The sequence below is a fragment of the Labrus mixtus genome, chromosome 17 (assembly GCF_963584025.1).
Source record: "Labrus mixtus chromosome 17, fLabMix1.1, whole genome shotgun sequence".
NCBI lineage: Eukaryota > Metazoa > Chordata > Actinopteri > Labriformes > Labridae > Labrus > Labrus mixtus.
Window position 1 is genome coordinate 7,870,819 of NC_083628.1, and position 21,686 is coordinate 7,892,504.

The 21,686-nt window shown below is 38.4% G+C and overlaps 1 protein-coding gene across 2 annotated transcripts in view; it reads left to right on the forward strand.

Annotated features, from left to right (window-relative positions):
* The window catches only part of itga1 (integrin, alpha 1), a 52,776-nt gene that overhangs the window by 12,738 nt on the left and 18,352 nt on the right, over positions 1–21,686 (forward strand). For both annotated transcript variants that reach the window (XM_061060822.1, XM_061060823.1), the window contains exons 2-5: positions 10,193–10,313; positions 13,473–13,582; positions 19,002–19,090; positions 20,495–20,609. In XM_061060822.1, coding sequence (XP_060916805.1) covers positions 10,193–10,313; positions 13,473–13,582; positions 19,002–19,090; positions 20,495–20,609 — 435 coding nt within the window. The remainder of the gene's footprint in view (positions 1–10,192; positions 10,314–13,472; positions 13,583–19,001; positions 19,091–20,494; positions 20,610–21,686) is intronic.

Below are 21,686 nucleotides of genomic sequence, written 5' to 3' on the forward strand. Positions count from 1 at the left end.
CAAATGTTATGCTCAAACTGCGGGGCTGTAACCAAAGGCTGGCTTTTTCTCTTTTTAATGGGCCCGCGATTCCCGATCTACTACCCGGATGTAAATAAGCACAGTGAACGCATCTTGTGGGAGCAGCGCAATTTGACAGTGTTCTGATCTGGAAAGTTGAGATAAAAAAAATATATATATTTTGCAGGTTAAATGGCATATCCACCAGAGCATCAAAACAGATATTTGGTGCCCCTCCAAGTGGGGCCCACACCCCATGTTGGGAACCAATATTTCAGACTAATCGGTTTGTCCGAATTTAGAAATTTCATTTTCGATTTTACCGCCAAGGAAATTATAGTTTCCAAGCTATGCAGCCCCCCCCCCCCCCCCCCCACCCATCCAACAACATTATTTAATATTTACCAATTTCTTCCTCATATCTTTTTGCATTCCCCCCCAAAAAAGCCTCAAAACACAGAAATCGACTAACCAAACCTCAATTTTTTTTTTAAAGAAAGAGAGCGTAATAAAAAGTAATCATCCATTTCTTGACATGAGCTCCTCACCCAAAAATGAATTCAAGTCTAACTATAAAAAAAGAATCCTGCAAAGTGGATATTTCTCAAGAGAGAGAGAGAGAAAGAGAGAATACAATTCAAGTAAAGCACTTTGTTGTTGAACTACCTACATTTAACATTCTCCAGAGGCCTCTACTGATGGGGTTTGTTGACAGCACGATCAAAGAGCCAGACAAGAAGTTCACTGTTTATGTTTAAGACTGCTGGTTTTATTCCCTCTTAAACTGCTGTTAGCTCAAAGTATTATTGTTAGGCATTACATTATATGTGGCTATTTACCTGTAAAAGAATATAAAGACTTTGTAAATTTCTTGCTCGAAACAGTCGGAAATCCAAGCAATTCTGACAAAGAGCTAATGCGGACAGGATTACTCATTTAATTTTGTATTAAGAATCTCATTGTGTCAGCGAGTCATTTTTGCCTGGTCATGAAATGTATTTATATACAAAGATTAGAAAGCGTTTGTAAATAGTGAAGAGAGCAGAGAAGGAGAAACAAATTTGATATTCAAAGTTCACAAGATTTTATTAGCCGTTGGGGATTTTTTGTGCTGTTGGGACTGAACTGTATTTCTGTCAACACATCATTAAAGTCTTTCGTGTACTAAAGATTTTATTTTAGCCAGTTTGTCTTAATCATTTAAGAAATTCAGAGTGGGGGTGTTTCCACTGTGTTATGTTTTTCTTTTCTGTGTTTTCGAGGTAGCCTTGAAATAATAGTAAAGGGACAAAAATGAAGGAGGAGTTGTGACCTCCCTAAACACATCTGTGTGTTTGACAGAGAGGGGGGTCGGGTGGGGAGTGTAATCCACGCTGAGGCCATGTCCACACTATTGTGGATATTTTTAAATCTTTTTTTTTTTTTGTCGTCTTCGTTGTGCTTCAAAGCTGTTTTTGACCTCTGTTTTTAGCCTAGACTACTCTTTCTCTACACACATTGATTTTCATTAGATAGCCCTAATGTAGGCTATACATTAAAAACCATAGACCAGTTATAGTCTGAATGTCAAAAACTTGAAATCCACAATATCATATATGGTTATTGTTGTATGCTTTTTAAACATTTACAGTAGGGTGTGAAAACTCTGCCCAGTCTATGTTGCACTTCGAAGCACGTTATCATTTCTATGGTAGGCTTTCCTTTTGTTCTTTGTTTAGTAAATGATGTATGTACAAAACAGCCCCGAACATACAATCACATTAATCTGATGATATGATCTACACTAAACAATCATTTCAGCCAAAGGGCTTAAGAAAGACAGCCTAGGCATTTCTGCTCTCAGGGTTGCTTTGAGAAACACGTAAGGCTAATAATGAGGAGTTCGCACTTCAAATTATTCTTTATTTTTAAAGGAGTAGATGTGTGGGAGGGGTGTGTTCATAAACCCTGCTGCTGTTCATGAAAACAAGAAAAAAACTCCATCTTCCGTTCAGCTCAGCTGCAAGTCCCCCTCTTCCTTGACATAAGAAATACTTTAGCCAAGACTTCTTGACGTAGACCTTTACCTGAAGTCTCTGACCAACAACCGTTAAACAATTAAACAGAACATGAAATAGATGGATTAGCCCTTTATCTACCTTCTGCTCAGTTAACAAAACCAAATAATCCCCGTCTGCTTGCCTCAATATTATTACTGGGGTGCTGTGTATTTTACGCACTAGCGCTACTGGTCACCACAGTGTTCAACTGAACTTTTCTATTTCAACACAATTCTGCAAACCAACTCAAGTCATAACAGAAGACATTGTAGCCAAGCAAACAGAACACCCTGGACCTTATAGAAATTTTAGCTTTTTGGCACTAGCAAAACTTCAAAAAGTTTGCTGTTATTTGGCAAGAAAAGTTCAAAGCACCTAGCCTGACTAAACCCTAACTTTCTTTTTACATTTCAGTTTGGGTATAGATTATAAAAAATATGATAAGAAAAAGAACTACTGGTAGTTGTATTTTTTAAAACTTCAGCGATGACATGCTAGCTGTTTCTCTTTGCTACTTGTCCTGAAGCTTAAGCTATGCTAGCATGTCCTGCTTCTGGCTCCACGCACAAACATGAGAGTGGTATCAATCTTCACAGCTCTCACTTGGAAAGAAAGATACTCAGTGGACTGCTTATTAAAAGTAATTATATCAGGATTGCCCTTATCATTGTGAAAACAAGCAGTTAGCTTAAAACTACCACTAAGCTAATTCTCACTCATTTATCCTACAAATTAATTGCATCGATCCACCTAAACAGCATGCTTTAGCTGAAAGCACTCTACTGCTCATGTATTTATCTTCCACTAGGCTAATTCAAATTTAAGCAACATAAGTAGTGCGGATCGATGTCTGTTCTGTTAAGTGGGGGTATGGCTAAGAGCTCACTTGATTATTTGAAACCCACAGCACTCATTAGTCACACAAAGACTTTGGAAAACTATAATTAGAGTATAACAGTATGTTGTTTGCCATACAAAGGATCTATTTTAATTATACAAAGGGTTATTATTACGTAGTTACTTTTAAAATGCTTGTCAAATATTTATACAGAAGTGACAACGTCCTTTTTCTGTGTTCATTGGATTCTCATTTTTACCTGTTTTCTTTCAAAGTGTCTGTTTGATTTCTCTGACTTTGCAAAAATAAACTTGCAGTGATGTCTTAGGACTCTTTGATTAGCAGGACTATGGAGTTTGTAGTATATTCTCCCACTGGTCGCTGCATAGCATGAGGCATAGTATGATTATTATTGCATCTTCTTTATTGAATCTGGAGGAAGGTCATTCTCTGACCCTTGGGTGTGTGTATTTTTAGTTCCTCCAGAGGTGTTTGATCTATCCCAGAAGCCCCCTCCTCCCAGCTGCTCCCTGTATGTTAAAACTGTTGTGATCAGCAGATATGACAGTCATAGTATGTGTGTGTGGCTATGGTTAGGAGAGCGTCAACCACCCCTGCTGTATACAGAGGGGGTTTGGACGGGATGAAAGCTTTGACAACCGTCGGGGGGGATGATGTCATGCGTGGGTCTCAGCTTGTAGGCTGACATGTTTTCTGCACCAGTAAAAAAGGCCAAGCTCCAGAGGATACATCTGGAGGTTTCACGGAGTGGAATATGACACCGTCGAGCCGTCACGTTCAATCAATGAATGAAAGGAAGCATGAGGAGAGGAGAGAGAGATGCTGGAATAAGCGATGGGAGAGTCGAAGATGAATGAAGGGGGAAAAAAGTAAAGGGATGGATGATGTTCCTGAGGGGAGGAGAATGAATTAGTGAATGGATGGAGAGGAAGCACACTGAATAGTGAGCAGGGTTAAAGGATATTGTTTTTAACAATTTCAGCTCAGAGTTGAATTTTATCAACTGTTTGAGAGACAGCCAGAAAAAATGTGACCTTTCATTTGCGTTCCCACTTTCCACTGTTCTCTGATAGCGGCATATTTTAACATTTGATTTGATTGGTTGGAGGTGGGAGGTCTGTGCATGGTGTCCAGATGATGAACCCTTCCTAACTTTGGGGATCCCCATCCATTGGTGGTTTTGGTCTGAACAGTGTCTGTCTGACACAGACAATCTGCTACTGTCTGGTTTAGGCAAGGGGCAGAGTTTGTGTAGAGTTCATCTCTATAGTGCAGATTCTACATTTTTGTCGAATCTGTACTTGGGGTCTGTATTTTAAGCATAGGAAGTGTTCTGGTTTCAATCTGTAGTACATTTGTAGTCTGATCTGTATTGACCAATTAAGTATCAGCAGGCTTTGGTGTACAGGAAAAACAGTCTGGGTGGACAGTAAAAGTAGGAGGAATGCAATAATGACATACAGGCTCCCATTGGCGTTATTGTGACTATGATTTATTTGTCTGTATGAAGAACTACTTTCATAAAGCACATTTTAAAATCAAACAAAATATAGATCAAAACATTAATATTTGATTAAAAAATCAGCTTGATGCTGTTAAACATAAGATTCCCTGACTACCTGAAATTAATCCGAAATGATCGATCCGAACTTAATTCAACAAACAAGCGTTTTCAAAGTTGTTTGTTCATCCTTTTGTGGACAGACCTGAAAAAAAGTCAAATTTTACTTTTCAAAAATCTGCATTATGTTGGGAAATGGAGTTTAAAACGACAACTAAGTACAACATCTAGTCTAATACTCTGGACAATATACCTGCTGTGTTCACAAATCGACTCGATCAGACAATAAACAGACTTTATATGTGTGAGTTGACAGGTCAACGTCTGTTAGGTGTCTGGTCCGACTGATTCGGACATTTGTGTTCAACCATTTCTATGACCATGCAGAGTTGAACCTACAGGTTAAGGAGTTCAATGTTTGAAAGTCTCTCTAGTTTGTGTTTTTGTTTAAAGCACTAGCTGCCTTACACCTCTTTACCTTGGCTGTACATCCAAATTCTTGTTTTTAATCATGCTGCAGTTTGTTTTTATTTATCCATATCTTACTCCTCTTACCAACAATATCACTAGAATTCAAAAGAATTTGGTCTCTTGTGTTCCCCTCTGCATATAAAAACACAAACGCGCCTACATTCATGACCTCTTGTGTCTGCTGCACGCCCACATGCTGCACCTTTGCCAAGAAATAGGCAGCGACTGAGCAGACGGCCAAATGAGAAAATTAAGTCAAAGTCAATGGAGCTCAAATCTTTCAGCCTTTTAAAGAACAGCTCGTGACTGACCATTCCTAAAATGATTAGAGAGAAGAGTGTTTATACTGTTGGAGCACAAAAAGAAGAAGAAGAGGAGGCTGAAGATTAGACAGAGGCGGATTGAAAGAAGAAAATTGAACCAGATGAAGTTAAAAGAACAGGGGAGGAAATACAGAGTTTGTTTCAGTTTATAACTCTGAGCTGCCCGAGGCCATGTTAGTATATCAAGCTCTTTCAAAAAAAAGAAGAAAAACACAAGCACAGCGCATGAAGGTCCCACCCAAAGCCCCCTTTCCTTTGAAAGTTCAAACATCAGTCCACCATTCTTTCTTTTTCCTCCAACTGATGTGCATTAACGTTTTTTTTTTCTGAGCTACTACCCATGCTTAGTTTAATATTAGAGCATTTGTTTTAACCATCTGTCTTGGATCAGCTTCACACATGCTTCAACTTCTTAATGGTTGAGTTTCAGGTACTTGATGACTTTGTTGCACACAGGTGCTGATTTGTGTTAAGCTTTAAAGCCGATTATAACTGGTTAGGTATGTTACAGATGAGCAGTTGCCAGTTGGGTGTGTTGTTACTTTTGCTGAACGAGGCTTTGAAGCCTACAGGTGCTGACTTGGGGTCATTTTTATAGCTGGTTTGATGTCTTACAGGCCAACAGGTGCTGATCTGTGCTGCTTGCTGGTCTGCCTGTATCAAACAGACTTGACTTTTGCTACTTGGTTTTGATGTGTTGCAAAATGGTTAAATACTGAAATGGAGTCGTTTTGGTTTTGATAGCTGTAGCTCAGCGTTTTATTGTGGTTTAGTGTGGCTGACAGACTGCCAGGGTCAATCAAGTCCACATGGAGCTTGACCAAACACAGACTCAGTGGTTGGTCATTGTAGTCTCATGGTGGCAGGGCTATTTAAGACAAATTAAATTAAACATATCTGGAAAGCAGGAATTTGATTTTTTTCTTGCGTGATAGTTACATTATTACACTGTTCTATCTGTAATTCACCCATTTTTGCTGAAACGAGAGCTATGGCCATCATTTCATTGCAAATGTTACCATAGTAAGATGCTCACATCTACAATGCCTAGATGCTGAAATTTAGCTGAGATGATTTTGACCTTCTTTGTACAGCATGTTAGCTGCTAACTTAACTAGCTAACACATAGTAGCGCTAACCTGAAAATAATGTAATTATTTAGCAAATTAATTGTCGTGAATGATAATATTGGCCATAACAAACATTTGAGTTGAAAGTCGACTTTACCAAGTCACCTGCTGGTTTGTGATAAAACCAAGTGTAGCTGTCTTTTCATCTAGTCATCTTCGAGCCGCCCCCTGCTGGCCATCCTAAATAATGCAGGTTTAATGCATTCCCATATTGCATACCCTTTTGAAACCAACGAGCTTCCTTCACTTCTTACTTACATAGATCTTCAACATGAATGTGTTGTAAAGATCTCCTGTAAATCCGTAATGGTTTTTGACTTATGCTTCAATGTGGATCAAAGTGGTAACTTTGAGCTTTGCCACTAACCTGTCGTATACTCCCTCTGCTCTCCTCTTCTCACTATGTGTAATGAAGTGCAATATGAACCCCTCTAGACAGTGATGGACAGATTTATATGCCAGTACCTCAGAGGCTCATGAGGCCGTTTCCATCCGCAAAGGATGAAGTCCAGTTATTGGTTTTCCAGGGCAGATGTTAGCCCAGCTCATGGAAATAGGCCCTTACATAACACACTGGTTTTGATTTGAGCAGAACAGAATCGGGAGATGTCAAATAAAGCAAAAAGAGATTGGTATACAAAAACCTGGGTTGGCAAATAGACAGAGGAGGTCCCAGTGTAATTTACAGCTCAGGCCGGCGTGACTCAGAAGTGTACTTGAGCTCAGGCTGTGATAAATGGAAAAGGTCTGGTTGGCCTGGGGCCATCTTAAATCAGCTAAATTAGCTGTGTGTGTGTGTGTGTGTGCTTGCATGCGTGTGTGTGTGTGCATGTGTGCGTTTGTATGTGTACTTTTGGATTTAAGGGGATGTGTATAATCAGGTTAATAGGAACAGGAAATGGAGATTCTCTGAGAGATGGAGAGGGGTAACAGAGGAAGTAGAGAAATGAGCTAGGGAGAAACAGGGGGGATAATATTTCTTGGCTTGGATTCCACTGTATGACTCTGCAGGTCTGCTTCTCTCTCCCTCGCTGTTTCTCTGTGTATCTCTCTCTACCCGAGGGGAATGTAAAGAGCATAATCTTATGTGTGATCAACTTTTAAACACAGCAGAATGATGACTGGCAGCAGTATGTTTTCACAAGTCCTGTGTTTATAAGATTGCAGTGAGAGGGGCTGCTAACAGACCTAATTGGATGTAATTCATGCATCTCATCCTCTCAGAGTTATGGTCCACATATATGTGCACTGATCCCTGTTTGTACTACACAAGAAACTACCCCACATGTTCAACAGCGCACATGTATCATTGTATAGTGTCACGTAGGATGGAGTCTGGATTGAGCCGTCTAAATAATTAGAGACTCTTAATTTTTCATTCTTTCACAACTTGTCACTTATTTAGGAGAGATAGGCTAATCATTTTTGAAAAATGTGAAAAGAATTGTACAGTATAGTATGATACGATATGACATGATGCGTTATGTCGCGGTATGCTATGTTACGTTACGTTACGCTACGTTATGTTACGTTATGCTACATTACGCTACATTACGCTATACGTTATGTTACGTTACGTTACGTTATGTTACGTTATGTTATGTTACGTTATGTTATGTTACGTTATGTTATGTTACGTTATGTTATGTTACGTTACGTTATGTTATGTTACGTTATGTTATGTTATGTTACGTTATGTTGTGTTACGTTATGTTATGTTACGTTATGTTATGTTACGTTATGTTATGTTACGTTATGTTATGTTACGTTACGTTATGTTACGTTACGTTATGTTACGTTATGTTATGTTACGTTATGTTATGTTATGTTACGTTATGTTATGTTACGTTATGTTATGTTACGTTATGTTATGTTACGTTATGTTATGTTACGTTATGTTATGTTACGTTATGTTATGTTACGTTATGTTATGTTACATTACGTTATGTTACGTTATGTTATGTTATGTTATGTTACGTTATGTTATGTTACGTTACGTTATGTTATGTTATGTTACGTTATGTTATGTTACGTTATGTTATGTTACGTTATGTTATGTTACGTTATGTTACGTAATGTTACGTTACGCTGCGTTATGTTAAGTTACATTACATTACGCTACGTTGTTACGTTATGCTACCTTGTTACGTTACGTTACGCTACGCTATGTTACGTTACGCTACGTTACGTTACGCTACGTTACGTTACGCTACGTTACGCTACGTTAGTCTTTACAGTAACACACAAAGCAGACAAGCAGCAACACATGGAAGACAGCAACTGACAGTATAGGACAATCTTTTTTTTTACAGTCATTAGGCCATAACCAAAATTACGAGACACATTTTGATTCAATGATTGCGCTGCATAAAATGTTAGGGAATCTCTAAAGCTACTACATTTAGTACTTGGGGAACATGAATATTTGCATCAAACAGTCGTCAGAACATTTCATTCAAAACCCACAAATGTCACTGTGACAGTCTCTGTGGAACATAAATGTAAATGGGCAAAAAGACTTTCTGTGTAATATGTGTTGAACATATTTCAGACTGGACCACAGTTGTGCACAGACTGACTGTACCATGATTCTTTGAAACTCCAACAGTAGCGTGGCTAAGAAGTCTAACATCACTTTGGCAGCACGGTCCAGACTCCGTATGGTAGTTGTCTTTTGTGTTGGGTCGGATCAGACACATCAGCTACAAAGCATTATCATGAAAGAACAAATAGCTGCTTTTTATTTGTGTCTCCATGTATGTGTGGTCTGTTTCTGCACAATCTTTTTTAATCACTGTTGGACTTTGACTCCTCTGCACTCCCTCACAAGTCAGGGAATTGAATAAATTATACAGGAAGAATTCCCTGGCTGAGTAGATATAAAGAGTGTCATTGTAGTAGCAGCACAATGAGACATGGATGGATTTATATAGAGCCTCTGTGATATATACTCAGCTCAGTGACAGATGGGCGCAGACTGCGCACAGGGCAGAGAAGAAGTCATTGTACAGCAGGTCAGACTGGACTCTGACCAAAGTGCTTCACAGTGATGTCTGAAATTCCTCCAGTGATCTCCAAAATCACTGTGTGTGTGTGTGTGTATGTGGGTGTGATATAGTTCACACAGTTCATGTTTTATCTCAGTCTTCCATCTTTATATACAGTACATAAATATTCTTTTGCTTTCCTTAGAATTATATAAATATCAAGAGAATAAAAAAAACTTTGATAAATTGCGTATTGTGGAATTATATTTTATATACTGAATTTATTCTTAAATAACTATGTGATAACCTTTCATTTCCTATAGTTTCCTTTAATCAGGCTACAACATTTTTTACTTTAATGTTGGATGTAACAGAAAATGTGATGATTCCAAATGCAGATTTATGCATGAGGTGGTTTGTTCTATCTACTCTGACAGCTGTCCTAAAATCTGATTTATGAACTATCTTAAAATTTCACCTTGTTAACAGTATTGCAAAGATAATATGATTTTACCGTCATAATTACCCTTGTATCATAATTTGTATTGTATCAAATGCCCCAATAAATGTTGTAGCATAATAGTCAAAATGTCAATAGTTTATTTGATTAAATCCTGGTTTTGTTTTGATATTTATCACCACAGTATTTATTGAGAATGTGTGTTAATGAACTTTCTTCTTATTGGGAAAGAAAGAATACACACAAGTCTGTTATTTCATGATTTGAGTATTCATTATTAAATAAAATAATTTGATCTGTGCTCACATCGGAGAAGTAAACAACAGTTCTGCATAAACTTGTCTCTCCCTCTGTCCCTGCAGCGCTGCTGGCCTGTGCGTTGTCCTTCAACGTGGACCAGAAAAATGGTTTGTCGTTCAACGGCCCTTTGGAGGACATGTTTGGTTACACTGTCCAGCAGTTTGAGAACAGCGAGGGGAAATGGTGAGTGTCATTAACAACGGTTCATTGTGGCTGTCTTTAAAGTTATCGTCTTTCACCACTACCTCATTTTCTCCTCTTTTAAACTCAAGTCCTTTTTTCAGACATCTATCCTATGATGGCAACTTAACATGATGTCAGAATAGAGCTTGTTAAATAAAACAGCATGCTTAGCTGCAAAATATGACGATCTATGTACGACTCCAGTGTCAGTTTTGGACCAGAGCCCTACATTCATGTTAACAAAAATGTATAGGTGATGTTTTATTAAAGTTTCAGAATTATACAGTCAAGTAAGCACTAATAAATTATAAAATCTGGTAAGCTTGCTGACAAAAATTTCACATTTTATTACTAATTCACATGCAGAATTCATTCACACACGATTAAGGCGGCACACATCGATTGGTTAGGCACTAAAACATCGCTGTAAAGTTTTCCGTTTATTCAATTTGACAGGAACTCTATAAATACTGTTGCTCGCCATGTCCTCTACTCTGCAGTTATTTAAAAGCACCAAACTGTAGGAGACATATGTCAAATGATGCATATGACCAAGTCGTCATATTTGCATGATGATGGCGGAGGTAAACGAACGAACAGTTACCATGTTATGTTTTTGTTTTCTGAAGATTTGGTCAACATTTTTTCCTTGTTGAGAGGGAACCTTTGTTTGCAGATGTAGGTGTCTGTCAAACAAGATTATGGGATATGGAGATTTTATTGTTGGTAAACTATGAATGTCTTTTTGTTTTCAGCTATTCATAATTATGTACACATCTACAAGTACATGTACATGTGTGATGCATTTGTACATCAATTTAAGCATTTGCTCCATAGAGCTCCATAAAGTTGTCTGAAAAATGATTAATTGCTCATAAGAAAAGTGTTATTTAAGAGAGGCCCACTAAAGAACACTAAACAGCTGTTGTTGGTTTCATTTAATTGAAATCCACAACATCAACAAGCCAAAAGCCCTAATTCACCTGTAAAACTGTGAAGGAGAGCACGGCAGCTGCTGCTGTAATGAGGATCTTTACAACTCCTGCTGTTAACTGTAAACTGCCCACCAGAGAATCCACACACCCAGCCAGTAAATACACTGAGACCAAGCATCTGTGACGCCTCGCTACGACTGTCTGGGAGCTGAATTTTAAAACCTTGTTAAAAGCTAAGAGTGCGGTTAATAGCTGTGTCCCATCATCTTACCTCTACATCTCTCCTTCAGTTTCTCCAGTCCTAATTTCTTCATTTATTTCCCTCCGACCTGTTGTAACAACACAGCTGATACCTTCTCACCCATCTGTACCTGCCGCAGTAATTCTCTTATCAAGCTCGTATGAGATCAGTTACAATAACTCACTCAGCGCTAATCAGTGGAACCAGCTGTTACCGAGCGTTTAAAATGTTCCCTGAAAACACTTTAGCTCTGTTGCTTCTCCTGATAGCACGATTTTGTTCCCGTTGAGAGAAAACCGAAGAGATCAGAGCGATAAGAGCCAGATTAAAGAAGTTAAACCTGAGAAACGACGCGGGCAGAGCAGACAGAGAGCAGAGGGGGAACATCAGATATCAAAGGAGTGAGCTAGAAAAGATGAAAGAAATAAAACAGGATAGAAAAATGTTGAAGCAGAATGATGGAGGATGTTTCAAGGAATTAAGGAGGAGTGCAATAAAATTAGAGATGATATGTTGCCCTGAGAAGGAGAATACTTTGGGGGGGAAAAAAAAAAGATGTGGATCAGGAGGTGATGTTGAAAAGCAGGTTGCTCTGACGGAGAGGTGACTGATGAGTTACAGATGTCTCCTCCTGACCTCCGCCCTTTAGCTCCTCAGTGCACCTCAGCAGCGATGAAAGGTGGATAAACTGCATGGAGAAAATGTGGTACATTTGGCAGAGAGGGATCAGATGTAAATCTTTTGTCTGCCCATACATTTTAACCTCGTCTCTCAAGACTGCTGACATACATGTCGGAGAAACTGCCACTTGTTGTTGACCTGGCTAACTACGCTGCACAATCCCACTATCCCTCCATAAACAAATCTTTGCTTGTAAGTATAGAAATGATGAGATATAGTGATGTTTCTTACACAATTGCTTGGATTCTTTCAATTTAATTATTTTTTGTTTAAACAAATCCAGTAAAGTCGTTTTAAAGAAAATGAAGTTTTTACCGCTGAGCTCAAATTTCACTTCCTGCCATTAAGCTACTCCCCTTAATTTCTACTCGCATTCATTTCTGATTCTACACATGATGAAACCACAAAACTTTTAGATTTGCTAAAATTTATATTAACACCATTTACCTTGAAGAGAAAAGGTCAACTCCCCAATCAAATAAAGCCTGTCAGAGTCTTATAGCTTGGATGAGGAATTTTCTTGATGTCTTGAGTTTACCTTTTAGCGGCGATGCAAACAGTGAGGCTAACACAGGCCAGAAACCACACATTAAAACGCCTTTGTTAAATGCTTTAATCATCTCCAGTCAAATGTAGATCTATTAAAAGAATAAGCTCCTTAATGTTATTATAAAACAATCAATAATGTAGTATGTTTTCCCACAGGCAGCAGAGTGTGGGCCGAGCAGAGAGTGTGTTGTTGTTGTTCCACTCAGTGTCTCACTTCAGATGACCAGGGTCCATTAGAGCGCAAGAATGTTAATAAGGCCGAGTGTTTGCAGGAAAGCAGATGACTGACTGTTTTTAGCTCCAGTGTACTGATGCAGTGACATGATGTTATTACTCACGCACATGGATATGGATGTGTGTGCTACACAGGCGTTCAGAGAGCACTGACTACACACACACACACACTGAAGTTCTGCAACATCTGCAAAATGTTATGTAATAATAATGAGATAATGATTGAGGTTTTCTTTCATTGTGGGCTATTTCCTTTTTCAAATTTAAACAATTGTTTAAAGGTGATAATAAAGTAATACTGGCCACATATTCACATGCCCATTACTTTAAACCATAACAGATTTATTAGCCAATCAGAAACCTTCTGTTTATGTGCGGTTCAACTTCATTAGTATAATTTAGGCCAATCTAAATTGTTGGGAATTTAACAATGTTCTTACTTGCCAATGTTTATCGCTGTTTTGTGGTTGTTGGCAGGAAGTCTAACCGACCAATCCCGTCTGTTCTTTGTTGATTCAGGGTTCTGATTGGCTCGCCGCTGTCGGGCCAGCCAGCTAAACGGACAGGAGACGTCTACAAGTGTCCTGTGGGGACGGGCGACAACACATGTGTCAAACTGGATCTACCAAGTAAGAATATTGTGCCGTGTGTGTGTGTGTGTGTGTGTGTGTGTGTGTGTGTGTGTGTGTGTGTGTGTGTGTGTGTGTGTGTGTGTGTGTGTGTGTGTGTAAGTAAAATTGAAGAGAAGATTTGGCTAGATAAATTCATAATACATGGACAAAATTATTGAATTAATTAAGTAAAAGAAAGATTTTGCAGATTTTGTTATTCTTGAATTTCTTTCTGTAATTGTGGGATGCAGGGGTGCTCCTACCTTAGTCGACCCCAGAACCTTGCGGAGGTGGGACCGGCTAATGGGGTCACCTCCTGCCGACCTCTCATCCATCTTGAACAACCCCCAGACCCGATATGAGGGGATCTGTTTGTGTGGGTGGGGGTTTCATCTGACTTCATTTCCAATTACCGTTTATTTTCACTTTTTTTTATATTTATTTATATTTATCATCTGTCACCTTTGTCTTCTTGATATTATAACTATAATTTTTAACAAACTAAACAAATCAATTATCAAGAAAATAACCCTTACAATACACCAGAATTTTAAAAAAAATCCATGGTGTAGCCCTCATACATACTCTTTTGTTTATGTTTCTGTGTTTAAGCCTATACTGTATATCTGATAGAGTCTCTTAGGAAGGAAGTGAGCCCCATCTGAATGAAGACAGTAAATAAACAAAGTTTTAATGTTTCATCTATCCAATTATATCTTCATTAAAGAGATGAACACAACTTAGCTCCCGGTCAGCAGTCTGCTAATCCTGTGTTGTGTTTTTCTGTGTTTCGACACAGGACTATGAGAACCAGTAGATCTTAAAACCAACTCTCAGCTCAGGGATTTAGACTTTTCAACACAGCTGTTCACACCTCAGAATTACCAAGAAGCAGGAGTCATAGTTCACCTGCTGTGGGTAAATTATTAGCTTTACAGTAAGTGCTGATAATTTTCAGACAGGGCTGGAAACGATACTCCCCCATTTACCAGGGGAGAGTGCTGTATTTGCTTTTATCTTGAATGAGTTCGACAGGCAAAAAGCTTAATCTCACAAACTCAAGTTTAGTCTGGAAAACATCCACTGGGAATCGATTGAGGCTGGCAGCCGGAGCCAGACCACTCAGCGAACCACCGGGAGTGGTTTACATGAAGATAACATTAAAGTGCCGTTTTCAAATGTCAAAGTGAAGCAGGAACATTTTTTTGTAGATATTTAAAATTATGCTTCTTGAGCGCACCGCAATACGTCAAGGGACAAGATTCAGGGACAGCCCATCAGTAAGGGTTCATGTTGATTGTTTCATTAAACAAATGGATGTTAGCCACTTTCCTCTGACAACCAGAATCAGAAGAATCAGAATCTGCTTCATGTCCAGGTATGCATACTGACATGAGGAATTTGGCTTCGTTGAACTGTGCTCTCTATTTACATAACGTATAAAACAACATATTTGGCTGTATTTCAAACCCAAAAAACACATTTGATAACTAGCATTTCATGAAACAGCTAACATAACGGTTAAAACATATCCTTGCTAACATTACAGTTAGCCTGGAAGTGTCTGAATTCTAACATTACGTCTCTAAAGTGATGTTAAGTACAATTTAACTTTGTAAAATCAACATATTTGATAGCCTCCATAAACAGATATTGTTACCATTTAGCCACTTCTTAGTTACTGTAATAGTAACGTTAGCCTGGAAGTGGCTTGATGCTAACATTTCCTCCTAGTGTTGTGGAGATTTGATAGTCAACAAAGAAAAAACAAACATATTTGGCTATATTTCAAACCCAAAAAACATATTTGATAACTAGCTTTCATGAAACAGCTAACATTATCATTAAAACATATCTAACATTACAGTTAGCCTGGAAGTGCCTGAATGCTAACATTACCTCACTTATGTGTTGTAAAGTATGATTTAACTTTGTAAAAACAACATATTTGATAGCTTCCATAAATCAGATATTGTTAGCATTTAGCCACTTGTAAGTAACCGTAATTTTACTGTTAGCTTCGAAGCGGCTAGATGCTAACATTTCCTCCTAGTGTTGTGAAGTGAAGCTGTGATAGTAAAGGCATAATACACAAAAATACATCATATTTGATCAATCATGAGGGATACCAGGATAACCTCTTGCTTAACATTATTGTTGGCTAATTACAGCCATGTGAGTATGGTCGATGGGTCCGTCAGTCACATTAGTCTGATGCCTACAGAGTAGATTTTTATCTATGCCCACTGACGGCCCCCATAAGTCACACTGCCAGACTTGTCTCCGCTCTGGTTTCAGACTGTTCCAGCCAAAGAAAGAATCTGCCAAACCATAATGAGTAAGATAAATTTGTGTGGTTATGTTGTAATTTTTAATCACTTTTCTGTCAAACCAGTTAAATTGGAAAGTGGTTGGGCCATACTGGAACGAGTCCCAAAAACAATGATTTGTGTTGATGTCTGCAGAATAGAACTGTGATATGTTTATGTTCTGTTTGGAAAACAGATATATTGCTACAAAAATATCCAATTTCAACTTAGTTGCTGCATTTATAACTGTGAAATAACAACTTAAACACACACACACACCCACAAAAAACAAGCTGAAGGGGAACTGGAGAGTGTGAAGCTCTGGAAAGGCTGCTAGTCCAAACAGTTTACCGAATATGCATTTATGAAAAGCAGAACACTTACAATCAAATACAAATATAAAAAAAGATTCAAATAACACAGATATAGCGGTTTGTCATAAAAATGTCAGTTTACCAAGGAGACTTTTTTTGTGAGTACATAGATTATTAAAACTTCTATGTTACCATTTGGTCAAGATTTATTCTTGTCTCGAAGAATATAGCCTATACAATTTTACGAGTCCTTTCTTGGTTGTTACGGCAGTATGTTTCCCTGTGCCGTTTGTCTCTTCTCCCCTTCTGTTGTTTCCAGATCTGCCCAGGTGAAGATACTGATTATCTTCACTGTAGAGGACCTACCTCTATCTACCTTGCTTCAGTGCTTAAAGGCCCAGTGCTGGCTTCAAGAGGAGGGAGGTGTTTGGAGTGAGGACTGCTGTGTGGTGTCTCTCAGAAAGGGATTTTGTTAGTTGTCTTGTTGCTTAAGTCCTTTGTTGACTTTTGTTAATCATTCAGTTCTTTCGTTTTGCCTTTGTTAAGGTGCTTAATGTGCTTTATTGGGTCAACTTGTTGGTTGTTGTTAGCCACATAGGGCCGCCTTATGTTGGGGAGTAACATGGGTCTTTATTTCACTCTTCCATTAAGTTTCATAAAAACATTGAAGGAGGTATAAATATTTGTGTAATCCTGCTGCTAAACATCAAACAGCACCAAAACACATTCTTGGCACAGCTAATGATTTTGACTTTGAGGAACATTATTTGATGAGCTGAAATGCCACAATGATTATTAAATCCAGTCCAATTCGCCGTGGTTAAATTGACACATAACTTTCCTGTAAAACCAAAACATTACATTTTCTAGCCACTCACAAGTGAATAACTTGTTATAATGATGAAATATTTGAGCAGAAGCTGCATTATAAATGACATTTGATCAGAATATCTCTTTCTTTTTCCAAGAGGTCACTTCAACCCAAGAAGGACTGTGTGATATGTGTGATTTGTTCTGATAGTTATCAGAAGTTCACGGTTCACCGAGGACAAAGTGTGTATTGTCCTCTACAGCGCCTCAAAAATGCTCTCAGTCCCACGTGGACACATCATGAGGTGTTAGATCTCAGTCCATCTCACTCATTTGGATAAGAAACTTTTACTTTAAAACCTATTAATAAAACAAAAAGAAACACTACATATTAAGGTCTCTATAATCTAGGCCAATAAATAAGGTAATTCTCCTTTATAGCTCCTTTAAAGATGCTTATAACATTGATATGTGCTTACTTCTAGATCAAAAACAGTTTTCATAAATATTTAGTTTTTGGGTTTGTTTAGCCTTTATTTAAAGATAGGACAGTGGATAGAGTCAGAAATCAGGGACAGAGAGAGAGTGGGGAATGACATGCAGAAGGGGAGCCACAGGTTGGGATTGAACCTGTACCGCCTGCTTGGAGGACTACAGCGCCTGTACATGGGCACGCGCACTAACCATAGACTTTTTTGATAAAAGTCTTTTGATTGTCTTAACAATTGCAAATAATAACATCACATACACACTTGAGCTAAACTACCTTACCTTATGTATAATTGATTAACTAAGACTTTGTTGTTTTGTTGAGAAAAAGCAAACATTACTATGCATATTAATACACTAAACCAGTGGTTTTCAACTGGTGGGTCGGGGCCCAAAAGTGGGTCGCAGAGCCGTTCTCAGTGGATCACGAATGTGTGCCTGGAAGAAAATGGTGTCGAAAAGTACATGAAGCTCTTTTTTAAACATTTTTTCTTGTTCGGTATATTTGTTCTATCAATCGTTTTGAAACGTCTTGAGGTCCAAATGGCATCATCTTTCAATAAATGAATCTGACTGGTTGAAAAATTTCAGAAATTTGGGTCAAAAGTCCTGAGGCTAAACCAGTTGAGAACCACTGCACCAAAATCTTCTCAAGGGTTTACTAATGCCATTATTTACAGTGTTGTTAGCAGATGCTATTCTCAATATTTTTTATATAAATTCCTGTTAATAATTTTAAAAGCTTCCCATTCAGCTTATATAAGCCAGTTTACTTATTAACACATGCTTATTAAAAGGAACTTAATGTGATGTAATACCTAAACGTTTTGGCTCTGTGTTTCCTCTTCTGAATGTATGGGATATAAGGAGAAAGCAGAATTTCATATTCTCCGAGATGAGGGATAGAATTCAACTTAGGTTATTAAATGTCATCACATCACAGTACTAACCACTAACAGTTCTGGTGCATATGTCTGATTGAAGGGGAGTATACATGCCAGAGACATAACTTGCTTTTAATGAGAATCAGAAATGGTTCAATTTCAAAGTGCCCCCTCGAGGATAAGTAAAGAGCACAATTCAAAATTGAAATGACATGTGAATGAGTTTGTGAGAAATATGTGGGTCCCTTGGCAAGAAAAAGCAGAGCAGATCCAAAACATTCCCAAAGTTGAAGCAACAGTTGAAGCTAATTTTAGCCACATGTTATGATTGCTTAATGTTTTGTGTTCGCTCTTTCTTCCTCACTGCATCTAGGATGTTCATCGACAACACATTTTGATACTTTGCATGTTTTATTGATTGCCAAAATGTACACACATAGGAACAATCTGTTAAACTAAAGAAACCTTTATGTAAGTTGTCATTAAATCTTCTTGGGACAGAAGTACGGAAGTAGGGTGAGCGGCTGTCGTCTTATGGGAAAATACAGAAGAGGAATTTGTCCAGCTGTTCTTCCTCTGTGCTGCTCTCTTTGTTGTCTCACTCTGTTTATTCCTTTTTATTTTTTCTAAGAAAACACAACAATTCCCAATTTGCATGAAGTCAAGGAGAACATGACCATGGGAACGACACTGGTGACCAATCCCAATGGAGGATTTCTGGTAAGTTGAAAGTTGCTCTATATAAAAGTAGAATATTTCCCATACCATTCACAAAAGTAGAACTTTGCATACTTTTCTGAGCGGAACGGGACATAAATATACTCTCACTAGACCTTTGCACCGTGTGGGAAGAGTGGGCTTGACCCTCCATGTTTCCCAGTTCAGTTCCATGTCCTGGGAATGTAACAGGATACTGCGAATCAACTATATGAATGCAATGAAATGTATGAAGGAGATGGTGAAACCTAATAGGTTTATGACCTCCTGTAAAATGTTGTTTTAACACGATTTTACATGAATGATTGTGGTAGAAATAAGAGACCCTAGTGGTCAATATGTAGATATTTATACAACTTGATGATTGGCACAAGTAAATATAGTCCGAAGTTTAACTGTGAGGATAAATCTGTTAAAGCTGTTAGTGAAACTGGAGCCAGCCCAAAAACTCTTCAATAACACGCCTGTAATGCAAAACCCATCAGAGTTAAGGAAACATTATGTTATTACTTTACCCCAAAACTAAACAACAGCTAAAAAAATCACGACTTTGATTGAGGTTGAATAAGTACAATTATTTAAATAAAAATTAAATAAATAAGTTGGCAAAAACATGGCAGCGTGAACGGCATTTGCGATGGTAAATGGACTTCAATAGCGCTTTTCTAGTGTTCTGACTACTCAAAGTGCTTTTTACACCGCATGTCAAACCTACCCATTCACACACTGATGGAAGTGGTTGCTATAGGGAGACCGTGAGAAGTTATCACATTCATAAACATTCAAAGTGTTTTGCTCATCGGACATGTTGCTGGAGCTGGGGATTGAACTCTCCACGTTCTGATTGAGAGATGACTACTCTACCAACTGAGCCACAGCCAATCAAGCACAGGCATGAGGATAAAAAAAATCTATAAAATTCAACAGAACAGGCAAGCAGACAAAAGGGTTTACGCTAAGATAGCTAACAGGCAAAGATTAGTGTTGTTCTTGTACAGCTTTATCAAGTATTAGCTCTCACTGAATGTAAGGAATGCACTGAGTTTGTGGAGCTTGCAGAAAATACAGAGATAAATGCATGAAAGATTGAAAGATGTTTTCCAGATATTATAGATAATTTGAAAGTCTTTCATCCTTCCAAGCTGAATTCCCAAGGTTCCCTCTCCTCTCTTTTTCTCTGGAGAAGTACGGTCAGAAGGGCTCTGTGGTGGCTTTTATTAATATCTGCTTTATCCCAGTTTGAGTAGTTCTTTCCTTTCAGTAGCTCTGAACCTCCTCTTACCCATGATGTCATACTGGTGGAAAGCTAACCAGTCACAGCCTTTCTGCTTGACTCTTTCTTTAGCAACTAGTCCCAGTCTATTTACATGTGTTTGGTGTGTGTGTGTGTGTGTCTTGTCTCCGTAGGCCTGTGGTCCTCAGTATGGCTACATGTGCGGGCAGCAGCAGTACATCTCAGGAGTTTGTGCGAATGTCAGCTCTTCCTTCCAGATCCTCAACTCTGTGGCTCCGGCGGTGCAAGGTACGCAGCCTGACAACACAACACACAGGATGTGACGGCATCTACACAAATTGCCTGTCAGGATAAGAGATCATAATCCCCTCCTCTCAGTAGAGCCACCCAAGATCTTGACATCAAACACACCCTCCCTCAGTTAAGAAAGAGATTAGAGCATTCTTCTTAATGTAAACTTGTCTGCGACCCTCATTCCTCCCTGGCCCAGCCCAGCCCAGCCCTTCCACTGTGTTGTATGCCCAAGTTAGGAGACGGTTTACTGGTCCTGCACTCTGTTTCCCAGGACAGCCTGAGAGTAAACAGGCTGCAGTCATTATCTGTTCAGCTTTGGTTCCTTTAGGAAAACTTGCTCTGCCTTTCATTGACCAAACACAAACACATCAACATGTTAAAATTACTTAGAAAAAAAAGAAAATTCACACACTATTAATGACTTCCAAATACACATTTTTTTTACTTTAACATGGCAGAAACCTAGTGAGTTAAAAACAGATAAATATGAATTATTTACTAACAGATTCTTATAAAACTGTATTTATGCAATGAATCATAATTCATATAATTTTAAGTAACTTAGCTCATTATACTGCAGGTAACCTTACCTCAAAACAATTACAAGCTACCCGCCTAACAACAATAGGAGCTAAGCCGCTCAGCTAACATTAGCAGCTGTTCAGATAACATAAGCTGTCGCACAGCTAACGGCCGCTCAGCTAACGGCCGCTCAGCTAACGGCCGCTCAGGTTATCAGCCGATTGGCTAACGGTCCCAAGCTAACAGCCGATAAGTTAACAACTCCTCCTGAAGTCCTGTTTAGGCCAAAGAGTGTTGGAGACACGTTAATTTATTTTTTTTACATGAAATAACTTTATTTGTGTTTTTCTTGGCAGTTGGGAACATCTAAACTAACAAAAAAAACAACAACACTTAAGCGTACACATAATGCATAAGGCTATCTTTTAGCTAAAGAAGCTGATTTTGGGTGACTTAAAAATAACCCACCAGTACCCTTCACTGCATTTTAGGTTTAATCGCAGGCGTTTCGGATACTGGTATCAATATCATGAAAATCTCAACTACAGG